This window comes from Oryzias latipes, chromosome 14 (assembly GCF_053564925.1).
Source record: "Oryzias latipes strain Hd-rR chromosome 14, Olatipes_Hd-rR_3.1".
NCBI lineage: Eukaryota > Metazoa > Chordata > Actinopteri > Beloniformes > Adrianichthyidae > Oryzias > Oryzias latipes.
The window spans coordinates 15,289,287-15,301,007 of record NC_136250.1 but is presented as its reverse complement, the minus strand read 5'-3'; the positions used below and the strand labels follow the sequence as shown (position 1 = coordinate 15,301,007).

The 11,721-nt window shown below is 42.1% G+C and overlaps 2 protein-coding genes across 2 annotated transcripts; one reads left to right on the top strand and one right to left on the bottom strand.

The window, feature by feature from the left end:
- The first annotated feature begins 249 nt into the window (after positions 1-249).
- Positions 250-5,693, top strand: cdc23 (CDC23 (cell division cycle 23, yeast, homolog)). Its single transcript, XM_004076351.5, has 16 exons — positions 250-405; positions 1,067-1,139; positions 1,417-1,554; positions 1,642-1,684; positions 1,767-1,872; positions 1,970-2,102; positions 2,282-2,459; positions 2,557-2,654; positions 2,784-2,865; positions 3,751-3,904; positions 4,027-4,146; positions 4,219-4,294; positions 4,367-4,428; positions 4,521-4,599; positions 5,165-5,284; positions 5,361-5,693. The coding sequence occupies exons 1-16, from the start codon at positions 299-301 to the stop codon at positions 5,511-5,513; spliced, it is 1,722 nt and encodes a 573-aa protein (XP_004076399.1). The 5' UTR covers positions 250-298; the 3' UTR covers positions 5,514-5,693.
- A 363-nt stretch (positions 5,694-6,056) lies between these two features.
- kif20a (kinesin family member 20A) lies at positions 6,057-11,718 on the bottom strand. Its single transcript, XM_004076352.5, has 19 exons — positions 11,452-11,718; positions 11,055-11,234; positions 10,742-10,852; positions 10,533-10,652; positions 10,316-10,454; positions 10,053-10,228; positions 9,878-9,977; positions 9,530-9,742; positions 9,318-9,429; positions 9,169-9,243; positions 8,951-9,091; positions 8,680-8,848; positions 8,439-8,591; positions 8,103-8,242; positions 7,803-7,905; positions 7,492-7,690; positions 7,317-7,408; positions 7,103-7,240; positions 6,057-6,716 (listed from the first exon to the last, which is right to left on the bottom strand). Exons 2-19 carry the CDS (start codon positions 11,226-11,228, stop codon positions 6,357-6,359), a joined length of 2,715 nt encoding a protein of 904 aa, XP_004076400.1. The 5' UTR covers positions 11,229-11,234; positions 11,452-11,718; the 3' UTR covers positions 6,057-6,356.
- Between the last annotated feature and the right edge of the window lie 3 nt (positions 11,719-11,721).

Genomic DNA, 11,721 nt, shown 5'->3' with positions numbered 1-11,721 from the left:
TTCCCTTTGTTGTGTAAAAAAGAATGTTACTAAAAAAAGGCCAAATGTGTAAAGTCTACATCTCAAAGTATATGAACAAAATTATTTATGGATAATTCATTACAAATATTCTGTCTGAAAGTAATATAGTACAAATGATATTATATCCCAATTTTGTCCCTATTTACAACTGCATCCACTTTTCTCCTCAAAAAATGTAGTTGTCAGGAAGTCTTTTATTTTGAAAAGAAATAAAAAGGAAAAGGTGGGAATCTTGGTGAAATCAGCCAATAGTGTGCTTGCTTGGCAGAATACGAAAATGGCGGCTCTGTGTGCAGAGTTTGGGGACCTGGTTCAGATAAAAAAGCAGCTCATATCTGTAATTTCTCTTTGCAAAGACAGGGGACTTTTGCACAGCGCCAAGTGGTAAACCTGAGAGTTATTATTGCGATATTAACTGTCTGTCCTCAGCTAATGTCTGTTTGTAAATAACTTACGATAACTAACGCTAATGGTCTAATTAGCTGCGTTAGCTCTGTGCTGATGTGACTCTCTTGAGATCTTTGAAATACTTTCACACTTAATCTGTATAATTATTATATTTAATCTATTAGATTAATCCCAAAAATAGCCTGCGCTTTTTCGTGTTGTTCTGTTAGAGTAAAATGGCAATTATGGTGGATTAATTTAAAGTAAATAGTCATGTAGACTCACTGAACCTAGGTTATTGTGTTTGTTTACATTCTTTATCCCAGCTACATCATTAGCCCTAGCAAAAAGTGGTACACTTGAAGTTTACTGTACTAAGAATACTTGAGAATAAGTTTAGCAAATATGCTATAGACCATGTATAGTGTAGTACACTGAATATTTCCTCAGACTAAATTGGAACGATTTAAGTTTACATAGAAGGTATTGATGATTTAAAAAAAAAAAAAAAAACTTCAGTATGCTGCCGCCCTTATCGACAAAGTACACTTGTAGTACACTTAAAGAAACTGCGTTTTTCAAAGGGTAGGGCCACATTGTTTATTTTTGTGAAGATAGAAATATTGGAGAGTTGTTAAGTTTTCTGTTTTTATTGCAGGGCTTCTGAACTGGCGTTTGCTTTGGACCCTCTTCCCAAAGATGAGCTGCCCTCACCACCTCCATTCACAGAGGTCTGCTCCTGATTTTCTAGGAAACCTTTTCATTCTACAAAAAAAAGAATGAAGGGGAAAAAAACAGTGGACGTTTGCTAATAATTTATGCAGATGCCTGTTTTTTATGTGACCCTTTCTACAAAATTTTTGAAGTTAGATATTAGAAGTATTTAAATATTGAAATTTAAATAAATAAAAATCTTATTGGAACAAAAAAAAATGTTTTCATATGAAATAGATCCAAATGTTAGAGGGATAATGCATGTATGAAATCTAATCATCTGTCCACCCTCAGGAGGATGCTCGAGACCTGGATGCAGTCACTTTGGCCAAGTCCTACTTTGACCTGAAAGAGTACGACCGTGCTGCTTACTTTCTGAGAGCCTGCTGTAGTCAGAAAGCTTACTTCCTCTACATGTATTCTCGTTATTTGGTAAGATTCGGCTGATTCTGTTTCGATGTTCCACCATGTTTTGGAACAAGACAATGGGAAACATGAAATGTGTTTTTTGTTCTCCAGTCAGGTGAGAAAAAGAAAGATGATGAGACCGTGGATAGCCTGGGTGAGGAGTCCCCTTCATTTCCCAATAAAAGAGCTAAACATTGAAACTTCTTGACTCTATATGCTTTCTTTTTGGTTCCCAGGTCCTTTGGAGAAGGGTCAGGTGCGCAATGAAGCTCTGCGAGAACTGAGAGTTGAGCTCAGCAAGAAGCACTCAGCAGGAGAGCTGGATGGCTTTGCCCTCTATCTGTATATACCCTTCCTTTCAAGTTTCCACTTTTTTTAAATTATTCAACCTGTTTTCATGGAGGCCAATCTTACATTGTGTCTTCTTCATGTCACACAGGTATGGAGTTGTTCTACGAAAACTTGATCTCCTTAAGGAGGCGGTGGACGTCTTAGTGGAGGCACTTCATGCTCTTCCTCTTCACTGGGGCGCATGGCTAGAGCTCAGTAACCTCGTCACCAATATTGACATGGTAGTAGCCTTTTATTTCATTCCATTTGACACACTAAAGATCACTATTAAATATTTGAGTCAGTTAAGATGCATAGATTTTCTACTTTGACTTTTAAGATAAGGAATTAATTCGTTTGATGAGTATTTATTAACACAACCAGTGTTTATTTCTTGTTGTTGTAATTTTCTCCTGTTTAGCTGAAGTCTCTGTCTCTGCCCGACTGCTGGGTTAAAGACTTCTTCATGGCCCAAATGTACACAGAGCTGCAGATGATCAAAGAGGCGCTGCAGAAATATCATAGCCTCATCCAGGCTGGCTTTTCCAAGAGCACCTACATTATCTCACAGATTGCCGTGGCCTACCACAACATTAGAGGTTCGGTTTCCACCAGATAAAGGAGAACTTGAAATGTCAGCTCAATAATAGAGTGAGGGGATGAACCTTACAGCCGACTCGTGTCAATTTATTTCAGATATCGATCAAGCTTTGGCTTTGTTCAATGAGCTGAGAGAGCAGGATCCGTGTCGCATCGACAACATGGACACGTTCTCCAACCTGCTGTATGTCAAGGTGAGTTCACCATTTGTAATGTGCCACCCTGGCTCGGATCTCTGAAGAGTAGTGAGGGTTAAACCACTCAAGTTAATATGTTGTTGTTTTTTCAGACCAGTTTTCACCTGAGTTGTATTTGCTTTACAGGGTATGAAACCAGAGTTGAGTTATCTGGCCCACAACCTGGTGGAGATCGACAAATACAGAGTGGAGACTTGTTGTGTTATTGGTGAGCGCTAAGCGGAACTAATCAAACACTTCCGTTTCTGTCTTAATTTAAGTGAACAAAATTATTACTTTCGAATTTTTTTATTGAATTGCGAAATTAGGCAATCAAGAATCAATTAATAAAAAACATTGTTCAATGTTTCATTAGGAATAAGTCCAAATGTCGCAGTTTGTAAATAAGAGGTTAACATGGAAGGTCATTGTAAAGGGTGTTTGTATGTATAAAGCATCCTTTTAATTTCTTGAAAGTCACTATTTTTAACTGGATATTAAAATAAACCTCATGTTCTGCACAGTGAATCTATCCTGCATGTGTACAATTGACTGTATATGAGACCTGGACTGAGTGAGCATGATGTCACCCATAGAAAATGGCTTATTTTCAGCTCCAACAAAATAAAGTCAATTCATTAACCATTTTTTCGTGATGCCGACATGTAGGAGCCAGACGGCGTCAGTACGCAGTGATTGGTCCTAGTCAGTGTATGTGAGCTTTTCTATTACAACCACTCTCGCCAATCAGGAGTGAGCTTGTTGGAAGGCCACACCCCATTCACTTGACAGCAGGCTCAGGAGAATCTGCCTGTCAAACGTTTTAAACGTTCAGTGTAAGAGTACACACTTTAGTTGAGGCATCTGATTAGTCAGTTTATAACTTATAGTAAATAAAATAAACGGGGAAAAAATTGGATAATCAAGAACATGTCAATAAAAGGACTATTTATTCTAACAAACAGAATGACTAAATAGTAGCTGCTTATTTCTCAATAGAAGTCTATGCGATTTTGGTTTCTTGGGTACTTCCTGTTTGGAACACCGGGGGGGGGCAGAGCCGCTCTGTATGTGTACCCGATGTTTACCTGTAGTAAATTGACCTCATCTACAGGTAACTACTACAGCTTACGCTCCCAGCACGAGAAGGCAGCGCTGTACTTCCAGCGGGCTCTCAAGCTGAACCCTCGATGTCTCGGAGCTTGGACCCTGATGGGCCACGAGTACATGGAGATGAAGAACACGTCAGCAGCCATCCAAGCATACAGGTCTGACGGGATATCTCAACTTGCGCATACTAAACATACAGTCCTCCACACATGTTGGAATATTAGAAACCAGTTGTACTGGTATTGTAAGACTACTTTGTCTGCCTTTTTTTTCCCTCCAGGCATGCCATAGAAGTGAATAAGCGTGATTACAGGGCCTGGTATGGCCTGGGACAGACTTACGAGATTCTCAAGATGCCCTTTTATTGTTTGTACTATTATCGAAAGGCTCATCAGCTCAGGTTTGGATTCTTTTTAGATGTAAAGGACAGTTGGGAAAGTCTTTATCTCATTGTTTTGATTTATATTTCCAGACCAAATGACTCACGCATGTTGGTGGCATTGGGTGAAAGCTATGAAAAACTGTCACAGCAAGGTGAAGCCAAAAAGGTGGGAGTCTTCTAAAAGTCTGTGACTCGAGTTTTATTCAGTAGATCTTCTAAAGTTTGAATGTATTCACAGTGCTACTGGAGGGCATACTCTGTTGGCGATGTAGAAAAAATGGCTCTGCTCAAACTAGCTAAGTACGTTTTGCCCTCAATGACATATTGCGTGTGGGACAATCGAGTTTGTTCTGCAACGTATTTTAAGAGATCTCCTTGCGGTTTTCCCGCAGGCTCCACGAGCAGCTGAACGAGTCGGATGATGCTGCTCGATGTTACATGTTTTACATTCAGGACATTTTTTCTTGTGCGGTAAGTGAAAGAGAAGTCGGCTGATTCGTGAAAGGATTTCAAAGGGATTCTTTCCTGATCCAGTTTTTTTCTTTATTTTGTGTAAAATAAATAAATAACTTAAAACTCCCACTCCGATCATCTTTTGTAAAAGCGTTCCCAGTAGTCTTTTAATTATGATTATCCTATTCTTAGCCACAATTCAAAGAACCTGTCATTCTCCGGGATAATTTCTGCAGAGCGGCAGTAAATCATTAGAAACTTCCCTTTGAGTTGTGGGCAGAATCATTTGGCCAGAGCAACCCCGCCGCCCATTCCCCTTCCCAGTTAGCTTGTGGTTTCGCCAGCAAATTTTCGCTCACAAATAAGCTCCTTTTTAAACGTTATTTTTTTTGTCTACTCCTGATCCACGATTTAAACAAAGAACTACTCAAATGCAATGTTAAGCCTCATTGTCTTTATATATGAGAATTTTCACTGGATACAGACTTTAAACGCTTTTTTTTCTTGCCTTTAATTTGGATTTTAAACATTTAAGACAGTATTAACAATTTTGATGGTCTTAGCTGCCACGTTTTGCTCTCAGGAACAACTGGAGCACGCAGAAGTAAGCACAGCCCTGCGCTACCTGGGTCAGTACTATTTCAAGAACAAGTTGTATGACGAGGCGTCCCTCTGCGCTCAACGCTGCTGTGACTACAATGATGTGAGTCACAGCACAATCCTAGCTTCCTGTTCTCCGTTGTGACGTCAGTGCTGACTAAAGCTTGTGGCTCCCGCAGGCTCGCGAAGAAGGAAAGGCTCTGTTGAGGCAGATCTCACAGGTGAGGGATCAGACAGAGACGCCGTCTGCAGATCTCTTCGCTCCGCTGTCAAACAACAACACACCAGTGAGGAGGGTGTCTCCTCTCAACCTGATCTCCTTTACTCCCTAACATTCAGACTGTTTATATTTTTAATACATTTTCTGCCTTCTTCTCACTTAAAGGCAATTCTGGACAACATATGATGCATTTTTGCTACCAGTGTACAAACAGAAACGTGCTATTTGTTGGGAAAAATAAATAAATGTGTGAAACTTTTCTTACATTCTCACATTAAATACATGCAAACCATTTTTTATGAATCCCATTTTATTCAGACCAAACTGGCTAAATACTAATGTGCAAAACCAGACATTGAGAAGGATGTGAAATATTTACATAAACACAGATCCATGCAGCATATAATTATATATTAAAGCTTATTAGCTAAAGAGCATCCCTACCTCCCAAAAAAAGGTGTCTTTGGTCATGGAAACACTGCAGTCAAGCTGATAATGTTTGAGGACAACTGGATCAAGTTCCTCACCAGAAAAAGAAAAAATACATTTATTTTTCCTTTAAAAACTTACGGCAAGCACTTGGAAATGCCAGTTAAAAAAACCCAAAACGTATAGGTTTCTTCCAATGAATCAGTAACACATTTTTGAATCAAAATAAGATCAAAGCCGTTTCATTTTTATTCAAAACAGTTTAAAAGTTACTGCAAACATGAGCTTCCATTACACTTTACTTTTATTAAAGTCAATGGAATCAGAAATAAACTTTTTTACTTCAGAAGCTTGTACTTTGATGTTCTTACACACATCAGTTTCCTTTTGTCTCCTGCAGCTTTACTGGCTTATAAAGTAACTATCTGGCACGGCAGCAAGTTAAGCAAAAAGCAGGCGATTAACGTATGAGAACAGTATAAAGATAACCAGCAACTTTTCTTTTGAATGATGTGAGAATTTCAGCTCAGTGCTTCGCTCTGACACTACGAGGCGTGAGGACTGGGCTAGGAGGGGGGGTCTGTTGGCGTGACCTTAGAACCCGCATGTATGGGGTGGCGTTGGCTTCTTCGGCGCCGCGGGTGCAGTATCTGGGTGTTGGGGTTCGCGGCGGGAACAGGGACTGGAAAAAGGGACGCTTCTGTGGCGGGCGGTTTTCCGTGTCGCCGGTGGGCGTGCAGCCCCGCTTTTTACAGAAGCCCGATGTGGTGGGCGTGGCGAAGCCCGCCGGTTGCAGCTCAGGGCGGCCCATCTGGGTCTCCGCTTTGCGCCGTAGCTCAGCTTTGACCAACATCAGGCCATTCTGCAGCTCCGTCAGGATCTGGTTCTAAGAAGAAGTCAGTTGGTTAGATGAGACTAGAGGAGGAGATGCGGTTGAACGTGGGGAGGAAGTAAGACAACAGTGCAGCATGCTGTAGTACGCCACCAGGAGAACGTGTTAGAACCCTAGGTTTAGTTTTAAAGATGCCTGTGCATGACAAGGGGTTAAAGAGAGAATTTAGGGGGGAAGAAAGAGATTTAAAGAGAATTAAACACCTGAACAGTTACGTTCTAAATGCTGTAATGATGGCTTGCTCACATCTGACATGAAAAGCTAAGAAAGTGTAATGGCACATATTTTAAGCCTTTTTTTCCTGCTACAGAAGACCGAGCACACCAAGAGAGTCAGAGTGTACAGAGGGATTAAGCTCTCCTGGCTGTAAGCGGCTGTACCTGCTTAACAAGTGTCTCATCTGCAGCCGTTAATGTGTGGCGCAGCCTCTCCCCGCCCGTGTTGCGACAGCAGGCTCTCTCCCCAGACTGCAGCTCCTCTCCCAGCCTCAGCAAGTCCAGACGCAGCTGCCGCAGGTTCTGTTGGAGAATGAATCACCTTTATTCGTACAAATCACAAATGGAAAAAAAAAAAAGAAGTCGACAGTGGACTGACCCTTTGACAGCCCTGCAGCTTGCGCTCAGCTGCACCAGTGACAGTTCCAGCTGAACCAGGCACTTCGGACTGCGCCCTCAGCTTCATTAGTTCTGCGCATTCAAACAGATTAAGACACTCAATATTTAGCCGATTTCACATAACCTTTTTAAACATGCATGAAAAAATGAATTACCTTGAGTCTTGGCGAAAAGCTCGATGCGACACTGTTCAAGTTCAGCTCGCAGTCTGCAGACGTCGTTGGAGCTGAGCCGCTGCGACCGCCGAGGACAATCAGAGTCTCCTAAAGGCTCCAGCATAGAGACCGGTCCTTCCGCTGCCTTCTTTTGTTCTTTTAGAGCTGCCTTTAAAGCCTCAATCTCCTGATCCCGCTCCTATGAAACATCCATACAGTGATTTTAGACACATGGGGGTTACCCTGACCCTCTATGAGGAAACAAAACCTATAACTGTTAAAAAAAAAAAAATAGAAAATCCAAGTCTGACCTCGAGCTCTCGGCTGTAGAATTTCTGCAGATGTTTCTGCAGGCAGGCGATCTTGTTTTCATACAGCTCTTCAATCAGACCTTTCTCAGTCTCTAGGGTTTCCCTAAAAGAAAGCAACTGCTAAGCACCTGAAGCCGTCTCAACAAAGAAAAACGTGTACTTATTGCATACTTTTACTTTTGAGTCACTGACACAAAAAAGAATCATGGATGTAATGTTTCTTTTGATAGTTTAAATTCAACTGACCCCAACTGACTTTTATTGACAACTAATTCTGATTGTTATTCAAAAAACACATACTTGAAACCTTCCTGCATGTTGGTGATGACTTCCATCATCTCAGAGACCACCTGCTCCCTCACGTTGGCCTCCAGAGCCACTTTCTCTTCACGCTGGCGCCGCACTTCTCGCTTTAGGACATCAATTGCTTGCAGCAAAGTCTTAAAAATGTAAAACATTTAAACTATTTAAAAATGGGAACAATTTTTCAGATATGAGATGTTCATCTTAAATATTCCATAACACTTGCAAAATGTTGTAACACTCAAAGTGAAATCAGATTTCTCAGAAGAAAATTACATCTTTTTTAAGGTCAGAGATAAAACAGAACACCAGGAATAGATCCAACACATTTACCTCAGTGTTTAACATGGTGATGTCTCCGTCTTCAACATCACTTTCTTCCTCTTCTTCCTCCATCACAGTGCTTTCGTTCCTGTTGGCCGTTTGCTCACGAAGCATGGACAGAATGTAGGCCACTCTGGTCTTAGTAGATGGGCCGTGGACGAGCTGCAAAAGAACGGTTTTATTTCATTTTTGTCCTTTTATGCAGTGCTAAACCAGTCCAGTTGTCGAGGTAAAGGACTCGTTTTCTGACCTGCGTCGCAATTGCAGAGAACTTGAGGACCTGAAGGGTTTCGTCGTAGGTGGAAGCACATGGGTTGATGTTGACCACCATGCAAGAGGTTCCCCGCCCACAGAAGAAGCCCTGCAGGACGCGCGTCAGTTTGCTGTCCCTAAAGGGTACCACTTGAGGTGGCCGTGATCTATTGACGGGATACAAAATACTTTGAATATCCCTCACTCAACAACTCAGCTCCCACATTTTGTTCTGCTCGGTCCAACCAAAGTGTCAGTTTTACACCTACTTGTTCTGGTTGTGCCTCAGGGCGCTGATACAGCGCCCCAGGGTCATAAGGGAGGTGTTGATGTTGGTGGCTTCCTTCATCCTTTCTCCAAGACGCTGCTCTTTGCAGCGTTCAGATCCGGCCAGATCACACACAGTCAGCCTGGAAAGTGCATGATCAAAACATGGCAGCGCCCAAAATAATGTCACTGAGTTTGAGCTTGCTGCAGCTGAACTTACTCGCTGATTTGCAAAGCTTGCCCTGGAACTGCATCGGGGTGGACGTGCAGAACGCGGATGGAAAAGATGCTGTGGCTGAATTCATGAATTAACCATTAGATATGCTACAAAAAGAATTCAAAACAGAAAACCTCTTGCTGGGGTCCTACCTTCTGCTGGAGTTTTGATTAAGATGAGTGCTGGCAAAGCTCTGGTTTCGACATCCAGCTTTTAAAACCTTCCAGGCTTCTTCTGCGCTCCGCACCTGGATCCAGGTAAGGTCTGTGGCGATGAAAGGGGAAGAAGAACTCAACGTTATGTATACATGTTATACAGTCAAACACAAAGCAGAGACTTGTTCCAGAGGACCAGCTGGTGTTACCTTTCACGTAGGGGTTGCCCTGCTTGTCGTCACTCAGCCGCAGTGTGATTCTTTTTCGGGACTGCAGGGAGAGTGAGGTATCCAGCAGGTCATACAGGAACTCATTGTAGATCTCGAAGTAGGACACCCAGATGGAAAACTGCACCCCTTCTTCCAGGTCGTCCCCTCCACTGAGAGAAAGGCTGTCCGGCTCCAAACACACACTGTCAGTGTCTGCAAAAAGAAAATTTGGTCTAATAGCAGGTGAATACGTTCTTACAGTGGGGGCCTGTAGGAAATGCCTCACTAGATCATATTACTTTCATCTAAAAATGACAGAACTTGTCAACACGTGGCTTTCCTCCTCACCTTCCAGTTGTGTAGTGATCTGAGTTGTGGAGGAAAGTCCTCCAACGCCGCTGTCCCAAACTGTGGTAGTCCCAGCTCGCCGAGACGTTAGATTTTCATCCTGTCAATAACGATAAACACCTCAAATTACGTGTCAAAATCTAAGTATAGCACCATTCTTTCCATTTCTATTTACCTCCTTGAGCAGAGAGTTTTTGCGAATTTCCTCCATCTTGACCTCACTTGAGTCGAGCTGCCTCACATCCTGAGACATCACAGGCTTCAGGTCCATGGCGCTGTAAAGGCGGCCCTGCAGCTTCCTGAACAGGGATACTAGAGCTCGAGGCAGGAGGCCTGCTTCCTGACCGCTGCCTGTAAAATGGCATTCAAAACTCAAATATGGGAGTAAAGGAACCAGATGCTGTGCTGAAAACATCTCAGGGAATGAATAAAATTGACCTTGGATGGTGTAGGTCTTTCCAGAGTTGGTGACACCATATGTATACAGAAGCCTGTTCTCTCCTTTAAGAACTTCATTTATCATTTTCTTCAGCGTGGCATCATAAAACTGTTGCTGCGTCGTTTCTGGACCAAAGATCTTTGGGAAAACAGGAGAAAACAGAAAATTGTGGATCCATCTTTTCTAGAGGTACCATACAGTGTTTGGTTATTTTACCTTGGAGAAACTGAATTTGTGAATGCTCTGAGTGACTCCCTTCTCTGCCGTCTTTGAATTCTGAGACTCTCTTGGAGCTTTGAGCAGCACGGTGGCATCATCTTGGACAGTCACACTGCCCTGAAAGAGGAGCAAAAATTAAGTGTAAAAAGCATCAAAACTGAAAACAACCACAAAAAAGTATTTGTGGAAATGACAACATAACTCACCTGCTCTTCGCCCTGTTCTTTCTCCAAGTCTGTAAGCGGTCGGATACGCAGGAAAACATTCACCTTCTCCATATTCCCTTCATCACAGATTCCAGATTTCTTTACTACTTTCTGAAAAAACACATGAATCAATGATTGCTGCCAAATTTATAGCTTTTTTTCCCTAATATTTTGATAAGTTTGACACTAAACACGCCAAAATTCAAAATATAAAAATAGGAAAAAACAAATTATTTTAACATTTTTGGTGCATAGCGGGAACAAAAACCTTGTGTTTGACCACTCCAAACTGCAAGATTCAGCAGATCCTCACCTGAGCTGCAACAGATGATCGAGGCTCCAGACCAGGAGAAATGACCGAGAGCTCAGGCAGACGCGGCCTGGTCAGGCATCCGTGCTCTGCTGCTGTGGACTCGAACACAGCCATCTCTTCCTCCTCGTCGGATGGACATCCATATGGAGAAGATAAAGAGAACGCCAACGCCATGTTTTCCTGTCACAAAACACACCACGTTCCCGTTATGAGTGTTGTTGGCACTCCCTAAATGAAATTTACAGAAGAATCTATTTTGTATTTATGCTAAACACACACTTACTTCAAATGTTACCTAACATAGCATACTTTGGGGAATTATTGGCACAACTTAACTTTTATTCCTTATATGTTTTGTCATGTCTTGAAAATTCAGGTTTTCAAAACAAAAACTTACCGATTAGCACAGGTCAGATTTAAATTCCTTCGCTTAGATCCCAATGTTTGAAATAGCCAACCTTTCTGTCTCACCTAAATTGTCTAAAGAATTAAACACTATCGAAATATCTGGTAAATCCTCTCCATGGGTTTTCAACTGCGGTTTTCTGGGCTACCGGGCTGTTTACTCCGCCTGAATGCGTTGAAATTTTTTGAACAATGCGCTGCTCTCCTCAGTTAGGTGCTGATTGGCTGCTTGAGGGCGTATGCTATGCTCCAATTGGCTGGA

Excerpts from the sequence above, each read along its gene's own strand:
- kif20a (XM_004076352.5), bottom strand. The coding sequence starts at position 11,228 with ATGGCGTTGGCGTTCTCTTTATCTTCTCCATATGGATGTCCATCCGAC. Across the intron at positions 10,455-10,532 it reads ACAAATTCAGTTTCTCCAAG|ATCTTTGGTCCAGAAACGAC; the intron begins GTAAAATAACCA and ends GTTTTCCCAAAG. Across the intron at positions 9,743-9,877 it reads GATCACTACACAACTGGAAG|ACACTGACAGTGTGTGTTTG; the intron begins GTGAGGAGGAAA and ends TTCTTTTTGCAG.
- cdc23 (XM_004076351.5), top strand. The coding sequence starts at position 299 with ATGGCGGCTCTGTGTGCAGAGTTTGGGGACCTGGTTCAGATAAAAAAG. Across the intron at positions 1,140-1,416 it reads CACCACCTCCATTCACAGAG|GAGGATGCTCGAGACCTGGA; the intron begins GTCTGCTCCTGA and ends GTCCACCCTCAG. Across the intron at positions 2,655-2,783 it reads CCAACCTGCTGTATGTCAAG|GGTATGAAACCAGAGTTGAG; the intron begins GTGAGTTCACCA and ends TTTGCTTTACAG.